We start from the raw sequence: 10,291 nt of genomic DNA, 5'->3' as shown, positions 1-10,291 counted from the left end.
CGTATTTCTTGAGTGCTTACTGTGTGCAGAGCACTGGACTAAGCGCTTGGGAAGTACAAGTTTAGATGCACATCAGTAACAAGATCAATAGAATAGTAAATGTGTATAAATATGATATGGGGGGATGGGGTTGGTATAAGGGGGATGGGGCAGTGTAAAGGGGATTTGGTTTGGGGGTGGGCTGGAGGGGCGGTTGGTATAGGGGGGATTCATTCATTCATTCATTCAATCATTTATTGAGCGCTTACTGTGTGCAGAGCCCTGGACTAAGCAGTACGAGTTAGATGCACATCAGTGACAAGATCAATAGAATAGTAAATGTGTATAAATATGGTATGGGGGGATGGGGTTGGTATAAGGGGGATGGGGCAGTGTAAAGGGGATTTGGTTTGGGGGTGTGCTGGAAGGGCCGTAGAAGGGGCATGGGGTTGGTATGGGGGGATTCATTCATTCATTCATTCATTGAATCGTTTTAATTGAGCGCTTACTGTGTGCAGAACACTGGACTAAGCAGTACAAGTTAGATGCACATCAGTGACAAGATCAATAGGATAGTAAATGTGTATAAATATGGTATAGGGGGGATGGGGTTGGTATAAGGGGGATGGGGCAGTGTAAAGGGGATTTGGTTTGGGGGTGGGCTGGAGGGGCCGTAGAAGGGGCATGGGGTTGGTATGGGGGGATTCATTCATTCATTCATTGAATCACATTTATTGAGCGCTTACTGTGTGCAGAGCACTGGGCCAAGCAGTACAAGTTAGATGCACATCAGTAACAAGATCAATAGAATAGTAAATGTGTATAAATATGGTATAGGGGGGATGGGGTTGATATAAGGGGGATGGAGTAGTGTAAAGGGGATTTGGTTTGGGGGTGGGCTGGAAGGGCCGTAGAAGGGGCATGGGGTTGGTATGGGGGGATTCATTCATTCATTCATTGAATCACATTTATTGAGCGCTTACTGTGTGCAGAGCACTGGGCCAAGCAGTACAAGTTAGATGCACATCAGTAACAAGATCAATAGAATAGTAAATGTGTATAAATATGGTATAGGGGGGATGGGGTTGGTAGAAGGGGGATGGGGCAGTGTAAAGGGGATCTGGTTTGGGGGTGGGCTGGAAGGGCCGTAGAAGGGGCATGGGGTTGATATGGGGGGATTCATTCATTCATTCATTGAATCGCATTTATTGAGCGCTTACTGTGTGCAGAGCACTGGGCCAAGCAGTACAAGTTAGATGCACATCAGTAACAAGATCAATGTGTATAAATATGGTATGGGGGGGATGGGGTTGGTAGAAGGGGGATGGGGCAGTGTAAAGGGGATCTGGTTTGGGTGTGTGCTGGAAGGGCCATAGAAGGGGCATGGGGTTGGTATGGGGGGATTCATTCATTGAATCACATTTATTGAGCGCTTACTGTGTGCAGAGCACTGGGCCAAGCAGTACAAGTTAGATGCACATCAGTAACAAGATCAATAGAATAGTAAATGTGTATAAATATGGTATGGGGGGGATGGGGTTGGTAGAAGGGGGATGGGGCAGTGTAAAGGGGATCTGGTTTGGGGGTGGGCGGAGGGAGAAGGGGGGATGGGGGGGACCTTGCAGGACGGAAGCTGCGCCAACAGCCGGTCCTGCCCGCCCGCCCGCCCGCCCGCGTCAGCACCGGGTTGCCAAGGAAACGGGGCGCAGCCTCGGAGGAGGCCGGAGCCGGTGCCCTCGGGCCCGGGCCCCCCGCGACCCCCGGCAGGATGCTCATCAAGGAGTACCACGTCCTCCTGCCCATGAGCCTCGAGGAGTACCAGGTGGCCCAGCTCTATATGATCCAGGTGGGATGGGGGGCACCGGGGGAGGGCACCGGGGGGCACCGGGGGGCAAGGATGCAGAAGGGCCAGGGAAACGGGATGGACCGTTCTAAGGGCTGGGGTACATACAAGATAATCAGCCTTCACCCCCATTTTCCAGATGAGGGAACTGAGGCCCAGAGAATAGCAATAATGATGATGGCATTTGGTAAGCGCGGTTGTCCCAAGTGGGGCTCCCAGTCTTCACATCCCCCCCCCCCCTTTTTCCAGATGAGGGAACTGAGGCCCAGAGAATAATAATAATGATGATGACATTTTTGTCCCATGTGGGGCTCCCAGCCTTCACCACCCCCCCCCATTTTCCAGATGAGGGAACTGAGGCCCCGAGAATAATAATGATAATGATGGCATTTGTTAAACGTGGTTGTCCCAAGTGGGGCTCCCAGTCTTCACCCCCCCATTTTCCAGATGAGGGAACTGAGGCCCAGAGAATAATAATAATGATGATGGCATTTTTGTCCCATGTGGGGCTCCCAGCCTTCCCCCCCCCCCCCCATTTTCCAGATGAGGGAACTGAGGCCCTGAGAATAATAATGATAATGATGGCATTTGTTAAACGCGGTTGTCCCAAGTGGGGCTCCCAGTCTTCACCCCCCATTTTCCAGATGAGGGAACTGAGGCCCAGAGAATAATAATAATGATGATGGCATTTTTGTCCCATGTGGGGCTCCCAGCCTTCACCCCCCCCCCCCCATTTTCCAGATGAGGGAACTGAGGCCCCGAGAATAATAATGATAATGATGGCATTTGTTAAACGTGGTTGTCCCAAGTGGGGCTCCCAGTCTTCACCCCCCATTTTCCAGATGAGGGAACTGAGGCCCAGAGAATAATAATAATAATAATAATCATGATGGCATTTTTGTCCCATGTGGGGCTCCCAGTCTTCACCCCCCCATTTTCCAGATGAGGGAACTGAGGCCCAGAGAATAGCAATAATAATGATGGCATTTAAGTGCGGTTGTCCCACGTGGGGCTCCCAGTCTTCACCCCCTATTTTCCAGATGAGGGAACTGAGGCCCAGAGAATAATAATAATAATAATAATACTGATGGCATTTTTGTCCCACGTGGGGCTCCCAGTCTTCACCCCCCATTTTCCAGATGAGGGAACTGAGGCCCAGAGAAGAAGAACTGAGGCCCAGAGAATAATAATGATAATGATGGCATTTGTTAAGCGTGGTTGTCCCACGTGGGGCTCCCAGTCTTCACCCCCCCATTTTCCAGATGAGGGAACTGAGGCCCAGAGAACAATAATAATAATGATGATGGCATTATACAGCACCGGTATATATGTACATATGTTTGTATGTAGCGCTCCTCCGCCACTCATCTCCTCACCGTACCTCGCTGTCACCTGTCCCACCATCGACCCCCGGCCCACGTCCTCCCCCGGGCCTGGAATGCCCCCAATCCCTCTGCCCATCCGCCAAGCTAGCTCTCTTCCTCCCTTCAAGGCCCTGCTGAGAGCTCACCTCCTCCAGGAGGCCTTCCAAGACTGAGCCCCTTCCTTCCTCTCCCCCTCGTCCCCCTCTCCATGCCCCCATCTTACCCCCTTCCCTTCCCCACAGCACCTGTATATATGTTTGTACATATTTATTACTCTATTTATTTATTTATTTTATTTGTACATATCTATTCTATTTATTTTTTTTTGTTAGTATGTTTGGTTTTGTTCTCTGTCTCCCCCTTTTAGACTGTGAGCCCACTGTTGGGTAGGGACTGTCTCTATATGTTGCCAATTTGTACTTCCCCAAGCGCTTAGTCCAGTGCTCTGCACATAGTAAGCGCTCAGTAAATACGATTGATGATGATGATGATGATGATGTATTTATTACTCTATTTATTTATTTATTTTACTTGTACATATCCATTCCATTCCATTTATTTTATTTTATTTATTTTGTTTATTTATTTTATTTTGTTAATATGTTTTGTTTTGTTCTCTGTCTCCCCCTTCTAGACTGTGAGCCCGCTGTTGGGTAGGGACCATCTCTGTATGTTGCCAACTTGGACTTCCCAAGCGCTTAGTCCAGTGCTCTGCACACAGTAAGCGCTCAATAAATACGATTGAAGGAATGAATGACTGCGGGATTGCCAAGGCGGACGGGGCCTGGTTGCGGGGGGGGGGGGTCGGGGAGAAGGACCGAGGGAGTCAATAAATATGATTGATTGAATGAATGAATGACCGTCGCTATACGTTGCCAACTTGTACTTCCCAAGCGCTTAGTACAGTGCTCTGCACACAGTAAGGGCTCAATAAATACGATTGAATGAATGAATGAATGAATTCAGGACCCCCCCATCCCCCCCGCCTTACCTCCTTCCCCTCCCCACAGCACCTGTATATATGTACATATGTTTGTACGTATTTATTGCTCTATTTTATTTGTACATATTCATTCATTCAATCATATTTATTGAGCGCTTACTGTGTGCAGAGCACTGGACTAAGCGCTTGGGAAGTCCAAGTTGGCAACATAGAGAGACGGTCCCTACCCAACAGTGGGCTTACAGTCTAGAATGGGGAGACAGACAACAAAACAAAACATGTAGACAGGTGTCAAAACAGGTGCCTTACCTCCTTCCCCTCCCCACAGCACCTGTATATATGTATATATGTTTGTACGTATTTATTACTCTATTTATTTATTTTATTTATACATATTCATTCATACATTCATTCAATCGTATTTATTGAGCACCTACTATGTGCAGAGCACTGGACTAAGCGCTTGGGAAGTACAAGTTGGCAACATAGAGAGACAGTCCCTACCCAACAACGGGCTCACAGTCTAGAAGGGGGAGACTGACAACAAAACAAAACATGTGGACAGGTGACAAGTCGTCAGAACAAATAGAATTAAAGCTATATTCATTCATTCAATCGTATTTATTGAGCGCTTACTGTGTGCAGAGCACTGGACTAAGCGCTTGGGAAGTCCAAGTCGGCAACATATGGAGACGGTTCCTACCCAACAACGGGCTCACAGTCTAGAAGGGGGAGACAGACAACAAAACAAAACATGTAGACAGGTGTCAAAATAGGTGCCTTACCCCCTTCCCCTCCCCACAGCACCTGTATATATGTATATATGTTTGTACGTATTTATTACTCTATTTATTTATTTTATTTGTACATATTTATTCTATTTATTTTATTTTGTTAATACGTTTTGTCGTCTGCCTCCCCCTTCTAGACTGTGAGCCCGCTGTTGGGTAAGGACCGTCCCTATATGTTGCCAACTTGGACCTCCCAAGCGCTTAGTCCAGTGCTCTGCACACAGTCAGCGCTCAATAAAGACGATTGAATGAATGAATGACAGGAAAGGTTAAGGAAGACAAGCAGTGGCCTCGGAGTCAGAAGGTCATTCATTCAATCGCCTTTATTGAGCGCTTACTGTGTGCAGAGCACTGCACTAAGCGCTTGGGAAGGACAAGTTGGCACCCTACCCAACAACGGGCCCATGGGTTCTAATCCCGACCCCAACCCTCGTCTGCTCTGTGACTTCGGGCAGCGCGTAGAACAGTGCTTTACACAAAGTAATAATAGTAATAATGGCCTTTATTAATAATAATAATAGTATTTGTTAAGCACTTACTATGTGCAAAGCACTGGGGAGGTTACAAGGTGATCAGGTTGTCCCATGGGGGGGCTCACAGTCTTAATCCCCATTTTACAGATGAGGTAACTGAGGCCCAGAGAAGTGAAGTGACTTGCCCAAAGTCACACGGCTGACAGTTGGCGGAGCCGGGATCTGAACCCATGACCTCTGACTCCAAAGCCCGGGCTCTTTCCACCGAGCCACGCCGCTTCTCCTTATTAAGCGCTTACTGTGTGCCAAGCACTGTTCTAAGCGCTGGGGAGGTTACGAGCGCGGCTTAGTGTGGAAAGAGCCCGGGCTTGGGAGTCAGAGGTCGTGGGTTCTAATCCCGCCCCTGCTACTTGTCAGCTGGGTGACCTTGAGCAAGTCACTTCACTTCTCTGGGCCTCAGTTCCCTCATCTGTCATTCATTCAGTTGTATTTATTGAGCGCCTACTGTGTGCGGAGCACTGGACTAATGGGGATGAAGACTGTGAGCCCCCCGTGGGACAACCTGATGACCTTGTATCTCCCCCAGTGCTTAGGACAGTGCTTGGCACATAGGAAGCGCTTAACAAATACCAACATTATTATCATCATTATTGTTATTTCAAGCTTGTCCCACGGAGGGGGGGCTCACAGTCTTCATTCCCATTTTCCAGATGAGATAACTGAGGCCCAGGGAAGTTAAGCGACTTGCCCAAAGTCACGCAACTGACAAGTGGGGAACAGCGTGGCTCAGTAGAAAGAGCCCGGGCTTTGGAGTCAGAGGTCACGGGTTCAAATCCCGGCTCCGCCACTTGTCAGCTGTGTGACTTTGGGCAAGTCACTTCACTTCTCCGTGCCTCAGTTCCCTCATCTGTAAAATGGGGATTAAGACTGTAACCATGATGGCATTTGTTAAGCACTTACTATGTGCAGAGCACTGTTCTAAGCGCTGGGCGTGGGGATACAAGGTGATCAAGTTGTCCCACGTGGGGCTCCCAGTCTTCATCCCCATTTTACAGATGAGGTAACTGAGGCTCAGAGAAGTTAAGTGACTTGCCCAAGGTCACACAGCAGGCATGTGGTGGAGTCAGGATTCGAACCCATGACCTCGGACTCCAAAGTCCGCGCTCTTTCCACTGAGCCACGCTGCTTCTAACTGTAAGCCCCATGTGGGACAACCTGATCACCTTGTATCCCCCCCCAGCGCTTAGAACAGTGCTTTGCACATAGTAAGCGCTTAACAAATGCCATCAAAAAAAAAAAGTGGCGGAGCCGGGATTTGAACCCGTGACCTCGGACTCCTTCCACTGAGCCACGCCGCTAAGCGCTTAACAGATACCATCATTATTCCTTCACTTCTCTGGGCCTCAGTTCCCCCATCTGGAAAATGGGGATTGAGGCTGTGAGCCCCACGTGGGACACAGTCCAACCCGGTTTGCTTGTATCCATCCCGGTGCTTAGTAAAGTGCCTGGCACATAGTAAGCGCTTAACAAATAATGTAATTATTATTATTATGAAGGAGGGTGGAGGGATTTGGGGAGTGGGGGGTGCTGGGTGACTGGGCACGGGAATTCAGAGGGGATTGGGGTGGAAGGGGGATGGAGGGAGTCGTGGGGGGCATGGAGGGGATTGGGCTGCAGAGGAGGTTGGGGTAGTAGAGGCACAGAGGGCATGTAGAGAAGCAGCGTGGCTCAGTGGAAAGAGCACAGGCTCGGGAGTCAGAGGTCATGGGTTCAAATCCCGGCTCCGCCACTTGCCAGCTGTGTGACTCTGGCCAAGTCACTTCACTTCTCTGGGCCTCAGTTCCCTCATCTGTAAAATGGGGATTAAGATTGTGAGCCCCCTGAGGGACAACCTGATCACCTTGTATCCCTCCCAGTGCTTAGAACAGTGCTTCGCACATAGTAAGCGCTTAACAAATACCATCATTATTATTATTATTATAATGGGGATGAAGACTGTGAGCCCCATGTGGGACAACCTTGTAACCTCCCCAGTGCTTAGGACAGTGCTTGGCACTGAGCCTCAGTGACCTCATCTGTCAAATGGGGATGAAGACTGTGAGCCCCACGTGGGACAACCCGATCACCTTGTATCTCCCCAGCGCTTAAAACAGTGCTTTGCACATAGTAAGCGCTTAACAAATACCATCATCATTATTATTATTATTAAAATGGGGATGAAGACTGTGAGCCCCGCTGTGGGACAACCTTGTAACCTCCCCAGTGCTTAGGACAGTGCTTGGCACTGAGCCTCGGTGACCTCATCTGTCAAATGGGGATGAAGACTGTGAGCCCCACGTGGGACAACCGGATGACCTTGTATCCCCCCCAGCGCTTAGAACAGTGCTTCGCACATAGTGAGTGCTTAACAAATACCATCATTATTACTATTAAAATGGGGATGAAGACTGTGAGCCCCGCTGTGGGACAACAGTGCTTGGCACTGAGCCTCAGTGACCTCACCTGTCAAATCATCATCATCAATCGTATTTATTGAGCGCTTACTATGTGCAGAGCACTGTACTAAGCGCTTGGGAAGTACAAATTGGCAACATATAGAGACAGTCCCTACCCAACAGTTGGCTCACAGTCTAAAAATGGGGATGAAGACTGTGAGCCCCACGTGGGACAACCAGATGACCTTGTATATCCCTCCCAGCGCTTAGAACAGTGCTTTGCACATAGTAAGCGCTTAAATGCCATTATTATTATTATGTAGCGCAGTGAGAGTCGAGGGGGTCAAGGAGATTGAGGGCAGTAGGGGTGGAGGGAACGGAGGGGGTGTGGGATAATAATAATAATAATGATGGCATTTATTAAGCGCTTACTATGTGCAAAGTACTGTTCTAAGCGCTGGCAAGGTGATCAGTTTGTCCCACGGGGGGCTCACAGTCTTCATCCCCATTTGACAGATGAGGTAACTGAGGCCCAGAGAAGCGAAGTGACTTGCCCAGAGTCACCCAGCTGACAATTGGTGGAGCCGGGATTTGAACCCGTGACCTCTGACCCCAAAGCCCGGGCTCTTTCCACCGAGCCGCGCTGCTGAGAGGGTGGGAGTAAAGTGGAGATTGGGGGGCGCGGGGGTCAGTGGGGGTCAGTGCCCTCACGGCGGACTCTGGGCTGCAGAAGAAGAGCCGGGAGGAGTCCAGCGGGGAGGGCAGCGGCGTGGAGATCCTGGCCAACCGGCCCTACGCGGACGGGCCCGGGGGCAGCGGCCAGTACACGCACAAGGTCTATCACGTGGGGTCCCACATCCCCGGCTGGTTCCGGGCCCTCCTACCCAAGGCCGCGCTGCAGGTGGAAGAGGAGTCCTGGAATGCCTATCCGTACACCCGGACCCGGTGAGATCCCCCGCTCCGAACCCGGAGAGCCCCCCATTCCCTCATTCCCACCCCTGGAGACCACCCCATCCCCACCCTCACACCCAGAGGGTCCCTCTCGTCCCCACTCCTGGACTTGAAGAGCTCCCCCATCCTCTGGAGAGCCCCCCACCCCACCCCAGTGTGGCTTATTCATTCATTCGATCATCTTTATTGAGCGCTTACTGTGTGCAGAGCACTGTACTAAGCACTTGGGAAGTCCAAATTGGCAACATATAGAGACAGTCCCTAACCAACAATCAATCAATCGTCTTTATAGAGCGCTTACTGTATGCGGAGCACTGTACTAAGCTCTTGGGAAGTCCAAGTTGGCAACCTATAGAGACGGTCAATCAATCAATCATATTTATTGAGCCCTTACTGTATGCAGAGCACTAGACTAAGCGCTTGGGAAGTCCAAGTTGGCAACACAGAGAGACGGTCCCTACCCAACAATCAATCAATCAGTTGTATTTATTGAGCTCTTACTGCATGCAGAGCACTGTACTAAGCGCTTGGGAAGTCCAAGTTGGCAACATAGAGAGACGGTCCCTACCCAACAATCAATCAATCAATCGTCTTTATAGAGCGCTTACTGTGTGCAGAGCACTGTACTAAGCGCTTGGGAAGTCCAAGTCGGCAACCTATAGAGACGGTCCCTACCCAACAATCAGTCAATCAGTCGTCTTTATTGAGCGCTTACTGTGTGCAGAGCACTATACTAAGTACTTGGGAAGTCCAAGTTGGCAACATATAGAGACGGTCCCTACCCAACAATCAATCAATCAATCAGTCATATTTATTGAGCACTTACTGTGTGCAGAGCACTGGACTAAGCACTTGGGAAGTCCAAGTTGGCAACATAGAGAGACGGTCCCTACCCAACAATCAATCAATCAATCGTCTTTATAGAGCGCTTACTGTATAAAGAGCACTGTACTAAGCGCTTGGGAAGTCCAAGTTGGCAACACAGAGAGACGGTCCCTACCCAACAATCAATCAATCAATCGTCTTTATAGAGCGCTTACTGTGTGCAGAGCACTGGACTAAGCGCTTGGGAAGTCCAAGTTGGCAACATAGAGAGACGGTCCCTACCCGACAATCAGTCAATCAATCAGTCGTCTTTATTGAGCGCTTACTGTGTGCAGAGCACTGGACTAAGCGCTTGGGAAGTCCAAGTTGGCAACATAGAGAGACGGTCCCTACCCAACAATCAATCAATCAGTCGTCTTTATTGAGCGCTTACTGTGTGCAGAGCACTGGACTAAGCGCTTGGGAAGTCCAAGTTGGCAACATATAGAGACGGTCCCTACCCAACAATCAGTCAATCAATCAGTCATCTTTATTGAGCGCTTACTGTGTGCAGAGCACTGGACTAAGTGCTTGGGAAGTCCAAGTTGGCAACACAGAGAGACGGTCCCTACCCAACAATCAATCAATCAATCAGTCGTATTTATTGAGCGCTTACTGCATGCAGAGCACTGTACTAAGTGCTTGGGA

General features: G+C 49.5%; 1 protein-coding gene across 1 annotated transcript in view; it reads left to right on the top strand.

Annotated features, from left to right (window-relative positions):
* Positions 1-1,706: 1,706 nt before the first annotated feature.
* PITPNM1 (phosphatidylinositol transfer protein membrane associated 1) overlaps positions 1,707-10,291 on the top strand; it is a 67,582-nt gene continuing 58,997 nt past the window's right edge. Inside the window, exons 1-2 of the mRNA XM_038765040.1 lie at positions 1,707-1,825; positions 8,559-8,773. Of these exons, the coding sequence (XP_038620968.1) occupies positions 1,748-1,825; positions 8,559-8,773 (293 nt within the window). The 5' untranslated portion in view covers positions 1,707-1,747. The remainder of the gene's footprint in view (positions 1,826-8,558; positions 8,774-10,291) is intronic.

The sequence above is a fragment of the Tachyglossus aculeatus genome, chromosome 22 (genome assembly GCF_015852505.1).
Source record: "Tachyglossus aculeatus isolate mTacAcu1 chromosome 22, mTacAcu1.pri, whole genome shotgun sequence".
NCBI classification, from domain to species: Eukaryota; Metazoa; Chordata; class Mammalia; order Monotremata; family Tachyglossidae; genus Tachyglossus; species Tachyglossus aculeatus.
The sequence above is the reverse complement of the archived record's forward strand: the minus strand, read 5'-3'. Positions and strand labels throughout refer to the sequence as shown.